This window comes from Eriocheir sinensis, chromosome 32 (assembly GCF_024679095.1).
Source record: "Eriocheir sinensis breed Jianghai 21 chromosome 32, ASM2467909v1, whole genome shotgun sequence".
NCBI lineage: Eukaryota > Metazoa > Arthropoda > Malacostraca > Decapoda > Varunidae > Eriocheir > Eriocheir sinensis.
Window position 1 is genome coordinate 13852092 of NC_066540.1, and position 14264 is coordinate 13866355.

Here is a 14264-nt window from a genome sequence, read left to right on the forward strand (position 1 = left end):
TTGTTCCCTACCATTATACCTTTGAGTTTCATGGTGCAACCTACAAATATGTGAATAATTGTGCAATTACACTATGTATTGCCTGGGGGTTGGGATGGCAGGTTCCCCCAGCGGTGGGATTCAATTTTTGTAAGAACAGGTTCTCTCTATGAGGGGTTTACCAAAATAAGTTATAAGTAAAATGTGTTCACAGAGGAAAAAATTGAGAACCCCTGATTTAAGCTAACAGTAACAAAAGGTTCTCGGGATTAAAGAAATTCCAAGAACAGGTTCTTGTGAACCGGCTGAATCGCATCACTGGGTTCCTCCCTTCTCCTTTGTTGCATAACTGCAACAATAAACTATCAATCAATCATAGCATTAAGTGTAAGGGCATGACTTTGGTGGCAGAGTTAGAAAACTGATTGTAGAGCGGCAAAGATTAGTCATAAAACATCAAGGCAGCCTGGTTTGATGCCAAACAAAATGTAATGGAGCAATCAAGTGTATGCAACAGATTATGACATCACTGAGATAGGGGTCTGCTGAAATAAATTAGAAAGGGATGCTGTGAAAATGAAAAATGAATTATGTTGTTCAAGACTGATTCATTGATCTGATTGACAGTTTATTGTTGTAAAGGTACACAACAAAGAAGAAGGGAGGAACATGCCATCCCAATCCCCAGGCAATGCACAGTATGATTGTACAACTATTGATATATCCGTAGGTAGCACCATTAAATTTACCAGGTACCATGGTAAGGGGCAAGTGCAGTATTAAAAATAAATAGAAGCAGAGATGAGATCCTAGGAGACCTACAGTCTAGAGACATATGCAAGATACTCCATTAAAATAAGTGACAACAATATTGTCAATGAACCAGCTCAGATAGGTCCCTCTGGCCCTGTGCTTGTTCAAGATTCTATGAATAAACTTGTAGATTTAATGATTAAATCTTTTAGGTGAAATGTGTAGCCCGTGATGACAAGTCAGTAAGGAGAGGGATATACTACATATCAGTGCATTAATTTTTCTCACAGTACTGACAAACATAATAATTTAGGGGTTTATGGTTAATAATAACTGAGGAGGTTTTTATTGTAACATTATCAGAGTCTTACCCCCCACCCCCACCTGCTAAATCAGTGGTTCCCAATTTGTTTTACGTTATCCCCCTTATTGATTTATAGAAATTCGTCACGACCCCCCATCCCTTGTTCATACACACACACACACACACACACACACACATATATATATATATATATATATATATATATATATATATATATATATATATATATATATATATATATATATATATATATATATATATATATATATATATATATATATATATATATATATATATATATATATATATATATATATGAGGTCTTGAGGATAATTCAAACAGTGTTACTTATTCATGTGTGTGTGTGTGTGTGTTATTTCTTTGCAAAACTACAATTTTGGGCAGATGGAATCACGCACTCCTAGTTTGCAGCTCACGCCACCCTTGGGGACCACTGTGCTAAATGGTCCACTTATTGAGAAAGTTAAAAAAAGAGAGTTTTCTGTTGCATTTCTGGAGATACAGGATATTGAGGATTTTTCTTGTCATTCTTATTCCATTAATTGTCTATATATATAGCTGAATAAACAGCAGGAAAATACCTCCCAGAAATGTCAATTTTCAAAACATGCGCCCTTCTTAAAGGGGTTACAAATTAAGGTTCATATTTGTAGTGGAAAAAAAACCCTTCCCGCTTTAACAGGTCTGAGTACATCCCTGTTAAACCTTAATTACCTTATAGTCACTTTACAAACTTAAAACGGTATTATTCTAGTGTTTGCCCATACTCACCCCTCGCAACCAAAATTGGCTAGGGGACCATTGAGACTTCGGGGAATGCGGTGGTAAACTTGAAATGCGTCGCAAATGCATAGTTTTTGAGCTATGGGGGGTTGAAAAAAACCCTAGATGTAGGGAAATTCCTTACAATTACTTAGATGTAGGGTAATTTCATACATTCCGGGTTTTTTTACAACGTAGTACGGAAACCACGCAAGTTCACTCACTCTCCATACCAAATGGGGGGTTCGAGGGGCAAGCCCGCTACAGTATTATGGTCATAATGAACCATCTATAAACGGTAAGTAATTTACGTCATAGGAATCTTGCAACCGTCATATACGACTATATATTCACTTACTGGTAGCACGTACGAACGCGTGAAGCAGGTTCGAACGCAGGTTACATGTGTTCAATGTCCCTCAGTTAGCTGTTAGGTCGTAAAGTTCGGTTGGGGTACTTTAAGAGGTGGGGTCCAGGGGGCGCAGCCCGGCACATTCATAAGGGAAGGTCATCCAGATAGAATGACCCCCTCCGTGACCTTAGAAACATCACTTGGCTTCATCAGCATACCCTTACCTCGTCTCGTACCTCGTCTGCAATATTTCTTCCTTATCAGTGATGTACATGGTTGAGGAACAGGTAACGGTAAATCTTAGGAATAGCGGCTCAAGCAGGTGCGCGCTTAGGGCGCGGTGTGGTGGTAATTACAACATTTCTAGCACGTACGACGGTTTTGACAAGCGGACAGGCGTGTTTTATGTCTGAGGTGTATTTTTCCGCGCGGGCTCTGCCCTTTCTTCACCCCGGAGCTCGCAGTCTCATCGCCCATCGACTTGGAAGAAATCACGAGGCCAGCGTGGAAAAATACACCCTTGTGACATAAACACGCCTGTCCGCTTGTCAAAACCCCGTCGTACGTGCTAGAAATGTTGTAATTACCACCACACCGTGCCCTAAACGCGCACCCGCTTGGAGCCGCTATTCCTAAGATTTACCGTTACCTGTTCCTCGTAGCCATGTACATCACTGCTAAGGAAGAAAATATTGCAGACGAGGTACGAGACGAGGTAAGGGTACGTTGATGAAGCCAAGTAATGTTTCTAAGGGTCACGGAGAAAGTCATTATCTGACCTATGAACCTTGCCCTCATGTATGCTAGGATGAACCGTCAGGCGAAGAACCGAAAGGTCTCACCAACCGATGCGCCAGCCTATCCAAACTCATCAAACAACATAGCATAATCCAATAAGACATAGGCTGGAAAGTGCATTGCCCACACCGCACGATGCTGTGGGTGGAGGGATTAGCCAAATACCTGTAAATCCTCCCGCTGCTGAGGTCTCGTGTTCCTCAGTTGGTAACGCCAGGATGAGTACGTCACCACCACCTTGCTGCCGGGTCCTCCAGTCAGTTACAGGCGGTGACACACACACACACACACACACACACACACACACACACACACACACGCGCGCACACACCCTCCTTCCTCGCGCCTCAGACCAGGAATGCCACGATATCATACTCAACAAACAAGATTTCCCCATTTCTAAAGCATAATGACTGCACAAAACCCTCTATAATTAACACTTTTAGCAATAAATATAAATCACTATCGTTAGTTTTGTGGGTGAGACGGTTTATAGCCTGAAATCGGGAAAAAATGAGAAGCTGAGAACGAGAATCTGGCAACGTTGCTTCAGACCTCAAACCTTGCGGCGCCCAATTACGCATATTTTACAAGGCTTTCGCAGGCGTTTCGGGCATTTTCAGGGGTAGTTTCATAGCCCTGGTGGTCGTCTAACTTCTTCTGCACCATGAATGTGAAAAAAATCCTCATGAAAGCCTCTGTCTTTCCCTTTTTCTCCTCCCCTTTCCCTTTCCCTTTTTCTCTCCCTTTTCTCCTTCCCATTCTTTTTTCTTTTCTCTCCCTTCATCTTTCCCTTTCTCTCCTTTTTCCTTTTCCCTCCCTTTCCCATTACTTTTTCTTTCTCTTCCTCTTCCTCTGTCCCTTTCTCCCTCTTCACTTACCCCTTTATCTCCTCCATTTTTCTTTCTTTCCCTTTCCATGTCTCCTTACCTCTCTGGCCCCCTTTCTCTTTCCTTGTCTCTTCTACTTTCTTTACCTTTTACCCTATCTTTCTTCACCTGTCTCTATTTTTCTCTATTCTTATTCCTTTGTCCCTTTCTCTTTCTTTCTCTTCCTATTCCTTTAACCCTTTCTCTTCTCTTTTTTTATTTCTCCCTTTACTTCCCTTTCCATGTCTCTCCTTTCTGTCCCCTTCTCTCTTTTCCTTTCGCTTTCCTAATCTCTTCCCCTTTTACCCTTTTTCTCTTCCCTTTTCTCTGTCCCTTTCTCTCCTTTTCCTTCCTTTCCTTTCTCTATTTCATTTCTCTTTATTTCTCTTCCTCTCTCCTTTTCTCTCTCCCTCCTTATTTTACCCTTTCCTTCGCTTTCCACGTCTCCTTCCTTCTCTCTCCCATTTTCTTTACTGTTCTCTTCCCATTTCTTTCCTTTTCTCTTCCCCTTTCTCTTTCCTCCCTTTCTCACTCTCTGCCTCTTTCCCTTTCTCTCGTTCAACGCGTCTGCTCGTCCTTGGGGTATTCCCGATATATTTCATCCATTTTCAGTTACTTTTTTGTGTGTGTGTGATTAGATTTAATCATGAGTGTTGACTGTCGCCTTAAAACTCGTATCATATAGGAATAACAACAACAACCCTCAACGATGCACTTGACATCAGGTGCGCCCACTACCCACCTTACTACGTATCAGACCACGACGTGAACACGCATGAAAATATAGAGTTTACGTCTGAAAGTGAATGTAATGTCATGTGTGTTGGTGTGTGAGATTTGTTCCAGTGTCAGCTAGGTTTGTTGCAGTGCCAGGTGTGTTGCATGTGGTCATTTGTGTTGCAGGGCCAGGTGTGTTCGAGTGTGTCAGGTGTTTTGAAGGTGGTCACGTGTGTTGCTGTGTGAGATTTGTTCCAGTGTCAGCTCTGTTGCAGGGGTCAGGGTTGTGCGTGGTGTGTCTTTCAACATGAGCACAGTGTAACACCCTGAATTTCTTTTAACCATACATCCACACCAGAAATTAAGTCAGATCCGGAGAGAGTTTAACCGGTGCCGAGGATCGAACCCGTGACCGACTGGATGGGAAAGCCACTCCTTGACCAGTCGGCAAAGCGATAAGAGTGGCAGACTGAGTTTGGGAGGGTTTCCGCATCAAGCGAGTCAGCCAATATAATCAGCATACCAGAAGGGCTCATCGTTGTCAGATTATCGTACTCAGAGCCGCGTATTTAACGGTTTCTGGCCCAAAACTGTTGCCAAGAAACACCATTAATTAACCACTTAAGGGTGGAAAGCCTTTCTTCGTAAGATTTGTTGCGCAAGGAAGGGATCATTTTTATTGCCCGACGCTGAACACCTTCTAATTTAGCAATGTCCTTTGCATGGTGGGGAGACCAAAACTGTACCGCATATTCCATGTGGGGTCTGACTAAACTATTGTAGAGCGGAAGTATTACATCTATATTCTTGAATAAAAAGTTTCTTTTAATGAAACCCAACATTCTGTTCGCTTTATTTGCTGGATGCGATGCAATGATGTGAGAATTTGAGGTTTGACGCGATTTTGACCCCTAGGTCCTTAACGCATTGAACGTTTGTGAGTTTAACGCCGCCCATTTCGTAATCGAACATCTTATTTCTTGTTCCAACTTGAAGGACCTGGCAATTGTTTACGTTAAAGGGCATCTCCCATCTATCCGACCAAGCTGAAATTTTGTGCAAATCCTCTTAGAGGCTTTGCCTGTCTTCGTCAGTGAGAACCGAGTTACCAATCTTTGTGTCGTCTGCAAATTTACTAATTCGATTATTGAGGCCAACATCAACATCGTTTATGTAAATAATGAAGAGCACTGGGCAAAGAACCGAGCCCTGAGTGACGCCACTAGTGACCGGTGCCCACTCTGAGTTAAATCCGTCAATCACCAGTCTTTGTTGTCTGTTGCTCAACCAATTCGCGATCCATTGGTTTACTTGACCGTCAATACCTATTTGCTTTAATTTATAAAGTAATTTATGATGTGGGACTTTATCAAACGCTTTCTGGAAATCAAGATAGACTACGTCCAGTGATTTGCTTACGTCATAAACTGAGAAGAGGTCGTTATAAAAGGTCAATAGGTTTGACAGGCAGGATCTTTTGTTACGGAAGCCAAGTTGCGAATCTCCAATTAATGAGTGGCTTTCAAGGTAACTCACAATTTTGTCTCTAATTATGCTCTCAAGTAGTTTACCTAAAACTGAAGTTAGACTAATGGGCCTGTAATTGCCTGGAATTTTTTGTATCCTTTCTTAAAAATCGGTGTCACGTTAGCCTTTTTCCAATCCGAAGGGACGATGCCTTGTCGCAAGGACATATTGAATACGGTTGTGAGGGAGGAGAGGATTTCGCTCTTTGTTTCTTTAAGCAGTATAGGATATACTTTATCGGGTCCGGGACTTTTATTTGTTTTAAGTGATTGGAGAGCTTTAAGGATTTCATCGGTTGTTATTTCAAAATTAGGCAATGCATGCTCGAGATTTACATTAGTACTGGTGCTGGTGGTAGTGGGAGGAGGAAGAGAGAGAGAGAGAGAGAGAGAGAGAGAGAGAGAGAGAGAGAGAGAGAGTGCGCGCGTGTGTGCGTGTGTGTGTGTGTGTGTGTGTGTCAAGCTTCTTCGCAAGCAACTCGAGGGGCACATCTTGGGGTTGGTCAGGGCGGGTTTTTCGAGCGGGTGAGTGGGTGAGTCAAGTGTTGATACGCGTTCAAGCAAAGGAAAAGTCTTATCACCTCAATCAAAGACACTAGAGGTCAAACCTTCAACCCACCGAAATAAGATCTAAGCACCGAAGCATGATGTCAATTTCAAGGGGCGTGGGTTTTCCTAGCGAGCGGTACCATCACTATAGAGTGAGGGACGATGGGTACGTTTTATGGGAAACTCCATATCCTCTTCTCTCACTAATCATCGAATGTCGCCCTTTGTCTTCTTGAGTTATAAGTGTTTCTGTATATGTTCAGAGTTTAATTGATGGCGCTACTATAAAACACCTGCCTGAATCGTAATGGGCTGGCGCCGATCACCAGGGCTCACCAAGAAAGGCTACAGGCGCTGTATTCTGGATGCTAAATAAAAAAAAATCTAGAATTACTCATGGTTATGGCAGAAGAGTAGACTACATTCAGTCTGCATGATGCACCATTCTCGTCAAACACATTCGTGCAAATCAAACCCGCACGGCTCCCACACACAGCATCACATGTTTCGCTGTGGTCTACCCGACAAGCAGCAGCCTTTTGACTGTTGACACGCAGCTCTGGATCAGCAGCAGTAGCAACAGGACCGATGGGAAACATTATCACGCCGCGGTTTCTACCAAAATTCCTAAAGATAAGAGTAATTCCCATTGCAGGTCTTGACTTGCAGAACCACGCAGGAAGAGTTCATTTTAACATTTGAAACATTTGAAACATTTATTAATAGCCTATTAGGTACAGTTACATATGTTGTATGTATTGTTAGAGGCCAGCCTTTATATAAGCATAAGCTTTTCAGGCTTTACTTACTTTCATTGCTTTAGAACGACTTGTGTGTGAGTGTGCTAAGTTCAGTTGTCGCGGGAAGTCCATGGCCAATAATTCTTTCCTTTAGGCGTAAACACCTCGCTTCGTCGAGTTTTCAACTGCTTCACTTTGTACATCATCAAATTACCTTCATATTCTGTAATGCTAGCCTTGTAATTGTCACTGGATATTGCTAGGGAAGAACGGAACTACTGCCATATACAAGCAGGAGTTTTTTTTACTCTTACGACAAAAAACACTACTCAATTGAGGGGGGGTTCTAAAATCTGGAATCCCATGTTAAATTCCTTATGTTCTACGTGTAACTCCTCCCTTATTTATGGGCCAATTTCTTTCATTCAAAAAGCATTGTAATCAGGAAGGATGGGGGATTAACGCTTGCTATCGTTTGGTTTTATACAATGATAAAAAATATTTTTTAAATGAAATAATAAAAAAATTGACAAATATTTTTCAAAAATCAAAATCAACTTCAAACAATAATTTCGATAGCAGACCCTATTCTTTACACATACTTTCATAAGCTGCAGTAGGAGATACGTGTGTAACAAGAAGTGCAAAGGAGGAGATATTTTTTAAAGCGAAAAATCATGGTTTTGAGAAATCAAGCGATGAAGTTGAAATACTTTTTTGTATTTTACCTATTCCAACACAGGATATATACATCAGGATACGAAGAAAAAAGCAGACATGGTTTCCATTACTTACTTTCATTGCTTTTGTACACAGGCTGCATTGTTTACTCAAGGTTAGGTGTTTTGTACGGGGTCACAAATCGATGTACTCGAATATTTTCATATTTCGCCATATTTTAAAATAAAAACCACTACTATTGTGTAAAATCAATAAAATATAATTTAAAGGATCTCTGAGGCTGATACATAGTGTTTTGTTGGATTTATGAAAAAAAAAATGTATATATATATATATATATATATATATATATATATATATATATATATATATATATATATATATATATATATATATATATATATATATAAATATATATATATATATATATATATATATATATATATATATATATATATATATAAATTGATTTTTCACGGTTAATTCTCCTACGGCCCCGCTGCACTCGTCTTTCTACTGCAGCTTATCAAAATTCTCTCCAAACCCCTTATGCAAGAGTTAACCAGCATCTTAACTCTTCCATCCCCTACACTGGTAAACTCTGGAACAGCCTTCCTTCGTCTGTATTTCTCCTGCCTATGACTTGACTTCTTTCAAGAAGAGTATATCAAGACACCTCTCCGCTCGAAATTGACCTCTCGTTTGGCCACTCTTTACTATACTGTCTATTGTGGGAGCAGCGTGTAGCGGGCTCTTTATTTACTACACTCTCTTTGTTGCCTTTGAGCTGTCTCCTTTGTTGTAAAAAAAAAGAAGGCAGAAACAGGAGGTAAGAGCTCCCGCTAGGTGCTACTGCAGACGGTGACGAGTAAAGGCATGACAGAGCGGGGGCATACGCTATAGGTGAGCGTGGCCGAGGTACTCATCTCCCTCACATTGGCCCTGGATCATGAGGTGGGTAAGAAAAAAATACCTCAAGACACAGGGTACAAGAACCTGCCACCAGCTAGCTGTCTTGAGGGGCCCTCCCAAAAGCAATTGAGTGATAGCGCACCACGTTATCGCATGCAGCGGGAGGACATTAGGCCACAGGTCTGCCCTCACGAGCCGAATTTTGCTTTATTCGGCCAGGCTGGGGCTGTCGAGACTGCTTATCAATGGTTCCCCTTGTCAACAAGATAAAATAAACAAATCCTGACGTGGGTTACCACCATACCAACTGCTTCATTTGTCGTCTTGCCCTCAGCAGTGAAGGAAGACATTGCTGTTTACAGCTGCATCACCTAAGGCTTGAATTACTTCAAGCTAGAAAAATCTCGGTAAGTTCACTAACTAGGAGTTTTTTTTTTTTTTTTTTTACAGCTAAGGCAACAACAAAGAACATAATAATACAAAAGCCCGCTAAGCGCTGCTTCCTCGAAAGAGAAAAGAATGAGTGGCCAGAAGAGAGGTAAGCGCAGCTATTAGAGTATTGTATCCCAGACGTTTCCCAAGTTTTTCGGGAGTCAGTTGAGAAACAACTTGGATACATTCAGGAAAGAATTGAGAAACATTGAGAGAGAATATATGTGTGTAATTCACTACGGACTGATCAAGTGTTGGACTCGTAATCGCCAGCAGGTAACCTCCCGACATGAGCAAGTGCACTTTAGCGTCGATCTGTGTGTGTGTGTGTGTGTGTGTGTGTGTGTGTGTGTGTGTGTGTGTGTGTGTGTGTGTGTGTGTGTGTGTGTGTGTGTGTGTGTGTGTGTGTGTGTGTGTGTGTGAGTGTGTGTGATTTTCAAGTCTTGATAGTAAAGTATAAACTATTTTTATATTCCAGTCAAATTTCATTTATATATTTATGGGTGAGAGAGAGAGAGAGAGAGAGAGAGAGAGAGAGAGAGAGAGAGAGAGAGAGAGAGAGAGAGAGAGAGAGAGAGAGAGAGAGAGAGAGAGAGAGAGAGAGAGAGAGAGAGAGAGAGAGAGAGAGAGAGAGAGGGGGGCACACCCTGACCGCTGGGAGTGACCTCCCTCAGGTGTGCGGGGATAAGGACATATCCCACACCTCACTCACGGGGAAAAAGGATTGGGATTATAATTATCATTCATTCACATACTTCAATGTCTAGCTAATTATAGGTGTGTGTGTGTGTGTGACATATATATATATATATATATATATATATATATATATATATATATATATATATATATATATATATATATATATATATATATATATATATATATACACACACACACACACACATACACACACACACACACACACACACACACACACACACACACATACATAAACACACACACCCACAGACACACCCACACTCGCATATACGAGCGCGCGAAAGTTTCTCATGTTTTCCATCCAGGATGGAAAACAAAATTTTAATCTCAAATACTTCCCAACTGTTTCTCAGGACCGCCCACACCAGGAAAGTTTGTATGGAAACTCAGCTTTGACATTTCGAAAGTGTTAATGAGGCTCGTAAAAGGATCTCTGCCTGTCAGATTGTAGCTGCAGACTGATGGAAGCTGGAATGGCTTTTCTGTGCCTGGTATCGATTCGCGTTATTTTGGGAGGCACCGTTCGTAATAGTTCTTCAAAATCAGTACAAAAATGACTGCTTAACTACAAAAAATAGAATGTTCTTTTATCACTCAGAGAATGCTATTATTAGATCATATAATTGGCTTTATAATACAGGCCCGACACTGCCGTGCAATAACTTACATAATTCATACGGCGCCGAGGAGAGGGTCGTGGCTTTCCGAGATATCGGGAATCAGTCTGTAGCACAATGATTTCATTCTAATCGTTCTCTCCTATGCAGACCATGATTCGCTCAGCGGCGTCCAGGGCGTGCCGGGCGTGGGCCGCAGCCTCCACTAAGGCCAACATCACCACCACCACCACCGGGTCGTCCACCATCGGCACCAACGGTGGAAACGTGGAACAGCGGGAACGATTAGCCGACTCGGACAAGTCCACCTCCAGCAGGCCGGCAGGGTGAGTCCTCGTGCTGGAGCGTTGCTAGGGCCGCTGCGACACATTGTGGTATTTCTGGTGTCAGATCGGTGAAATATGAGTATCTCACAGGGGCGTCCGCAGGAATATTTTCAAGAGCGGCAGGGCAAACATGTTTTACGTCCTACACATAAACACGTCAAGTTTTATATCTCCCTTGGTGAACCACAAGGCAATGCCACGCACAGCCTCCCAATATTTGCACCACCAGGTGTTCTCCTGAGGTTTCGATGACTATTAAATTTGTCAAAACTTGCAAACGAAAGTGTAAACGGGAGTATGGCAGATTTCCAAGGGGGGAACTGCCCCTTCCAGACCCCTTCTAAACGCTCATGGCAGCTTACAGGTAACGATCGAGTGACACACTGTTTACTATGGGAACACGATGCTGTGCCGCTCCTGGACGCGAGGGCCCGGCAGGTGCTGATCCTACCGGCACCAGCCTAGCCGCGGACACCACTGGCGGGACTGCCCAGCGCCCAGCTTGCTGCCTCGTTTGCCTGTCGTTTTGCTTGGCATCGGTTATAATTTTTTAATTTTTTTTATCTATCTTTTGTTTTGTTTTTTGAGGAAGCATTCCACAATGATACACGAGGATTTAATGAGACTATAAGATACCAGATAGTCTAAACAAGGCAACTCCTGAGAGCGGGCTATTCACGAAGTTCCCTCCCCATCCAATAATATATCTAACCTCCATATAAAACTTTCAGTCGTGCTTGCATCAGCTACGTAATTATCTGGTCAGTTTGTTACACTCCTCCACCGCACTGTTCGTGGACCAGTTCTTGCCTATTTTTTTCCTGAACCTAAAACCTACTTCATCTAGCCTTTATCACATTCAAAATCTGAATAATCTTGAAGTATACGTCTTTCTAAGGGATGAAAGTAAGTTTTCTTTAGTCTTTTTCTGTACGGTAACTTCCAAAGTCCTTGAGTCATTTTGTTAATTCTTCTCTCTTTCCATACAATCTACATCCTTTATGTAATTGGGGCAACAAAACTTAACAGAATAATCTAGGTGAGGCCTCACCTGCGACAGATACAATTTATGGATAATTATTGTGTTCCGGTTGCTATGACTTTTGGCAGTAAACCTGCCTCCTCGCTGTGGTCTAATTTTCTTTCATCAGTAAATTTGCTGAAGTCACTGGTTCTAAGTTGTCAAGATCGCTGATGTAGCTGATAAACACACCGTAGTCAGGGTCATTGATGTAGCTGATAAACACACCGTAGACAAGGTCATTGATGTAGCTGATAAACACACCGTAGACAAGGTCACTGAAGTAGCTGATAAACACACCATAGACAAGATCACCCACAAGGTAATCGCAGATGGTCTTACTGTAACTAAAGTCACCCAATGGACACACATAACCATATCCGGAGGCTCTGATTATTTCTTAAAATAAGGCGGAAGAGACATTTATTCATTTGGGAAGCCGGTAGACACCTGAAATTAGTTCACTTGTCTTGAGGAGCAGTGGTGGTCAACGGCATCATCATTTTGGTGATGCAGGCGGGACTTTCATAGGGACGCATCGTTTACATCGCTTGTCACATTTATTCCTGCCGTCTGCTAGGTTAGGGTTAATGGATGACAGGTAGGTGATACTCCTGATCATAACTTTTCCTTCCCACAGAGAGGAGTGTCTCAAGTGGAGGTTCCCCGCGGACGATAGGACACAGGCCATGGTGGCGGCTGTCGAGAGCGGCTTGTATATGAACACCATCATCACCTTCAACTCCAAGGCGCCCATCACCCCTGACCTGATGGAGGAGGCGCTCGTCCACCTCTACGGGTAGGTGCAGTGGGGGCAGGGGCATACACAGGTACTGTATAATGCCTTGGTGGATAAGCTATGCTTCATATGGATGTAGTTATGCTGTTCACGAGTGACCACATGTGAGACTTTTCTCATTTTCACTTTCTTCCAACAGCAAGATCGAGTCACTCAGACTTTGCTTCCGGCAGCGGGACGGGCAGCTGTGGGTCGCCGACATGCCGCGACAAAAACTAGATTTTCAGGTACAGCACTATTAGCGATACGTGGCTGCACACTGGCATAACTCCATGGCCTTGCCTTGCTAATAAGCAAAGTTTTGAGTGCTACATGTCATCCTTGTAGTCAGTCACAACACATCGCCGCTTTTGTCTTTCAGGTGATGAACTACACGGACTTGGAGTACGAACAATCTGAACAGCATAAAGTAAAATTTGACCTCTATAATGGGCCGCTGTGGAATGCTCGGCTCATGCCATGTCCTCCAGATGCTCCCTGTCCTCTCCCTGAAGTGAAGGCAGCATATTCTCATCAGTGTCACCTCCTGATGTCCGTCCACCATGCTGCTAATGACGGAATAATCGTACAACTGATCTCGGAGCTGCTGTCCCAAATCATCGACAGCCTCCTCGAGGGATCACCCGTGGACACCAGGCCTGTTGGGGAGCTCCGTGACGGCGTGGAGGCCAGAGAGGAGGAAAACAAGATTAGGGAAGAACTGGAAAGGGATCCTGAGAGGCTTATGTCGGCCATCAGAAAACATCTAGCGAGCAAACATCTTCCTCTGCTCATGGAAGCTTATGGTGTCCCGAACGAAGCAAACCCAACTACGACGTATTTGGAGCCGGTGCTCCTCGACAAGCAGACAGTGGAGAAGATCACTGCCAAGGCTCGCGCCACTGGCACCACCCTCAACGCCTGCTTCACTGCTGCCTTGAACGTGTCCATGATGGAGGTGGCGCGCGAGGGGGGTTTGGAAAGAGACGTCTACAGTATTTCCACATGGGTCCCCGTCGATTCCCGCCGACTCATGAAGAGCTGTAAGAACCTTCCCCTTGGCTTCCATGCCATGCCCTTCACGCAGTGCACCTCAACGCCACGTGATGTGAAGAAAAACTTCTGGCAGTACGTGCAACACCTTGACACCGAACTCCGCAGGAAGCTTAACAGGAACTACATGTGTGAACAGAGGGTGCTGGAGGCGCTGCTCAGGCCGGAGGGATTTACGCACGAGGTTAAGTTTGGTGGTCTACATATCCCTGACTGTGACTATCTTTTCTCAAACCTCTACTCTCCAAAAACCACTCTCCAGCGAGGAGTTGGCAAGAATGTTCAAATAACAGCGGCGGGCAGTTACATGGGCTTGCATACAGGGAACAT

At 43.1% G+C, this 14264-nt stretch overlaps 1 protein-coding gene across 1 annotated transcript; it reads left to right on the plus strand.

Moving 5' to 3' along the window:
- The first annotated feature begins 8884 nt into the window (after positions 1-8884).
- LOC127006437 (uncharacterized) lies at positions 8885-13928 on the plus strand. Its single transcript, XM_050876388.1, has 6 exons — positions 8885-9391; positions 10907-11082; positions 12744-12902; positions 13042-13129; positions 13264-13839; positions 13923-13928. The coding sequence occupies exons 2-6, from the start codon at positions 10910-10912 to the stop codon at positions 13926-13928; spliced, it is 1002 nt and encodes a 333-aa protein (XP_050732345.1). The 5' UTR covers positions 8885-9391; positions 10907-10909.
- Positions 13929-14264: the final 336 nt, after the last annotated feature.

What these genes read in the sequence shown, in the direction of transcription:
- LOC127006437 (XM_050876388.1), top strand. Translation starts at nt 10,910, where the DNA reads ATGATTCGCTCAGCGGCGTCCAGGGCGTGCCGGGCGTGGGCCGCAGCC. An exon ending in GCGCTCGTCCACCTCTACGG is followed by an intron (nt 12,903 to 13,041) that starts GTAGGTGCAGTG and finishes TTCTTCCAACAG; the next exon opens with CAAGATCGAGTCACTCAGAC. An exon ending in GACAAAAACTAGATTTTCAG is followed by an intron (nt 13,130 to 13,263) that starts GTACAGCACTAT and finishes TTTGTCTTTCAG; the next exon opens with GTGATGAACTACACGGACTT.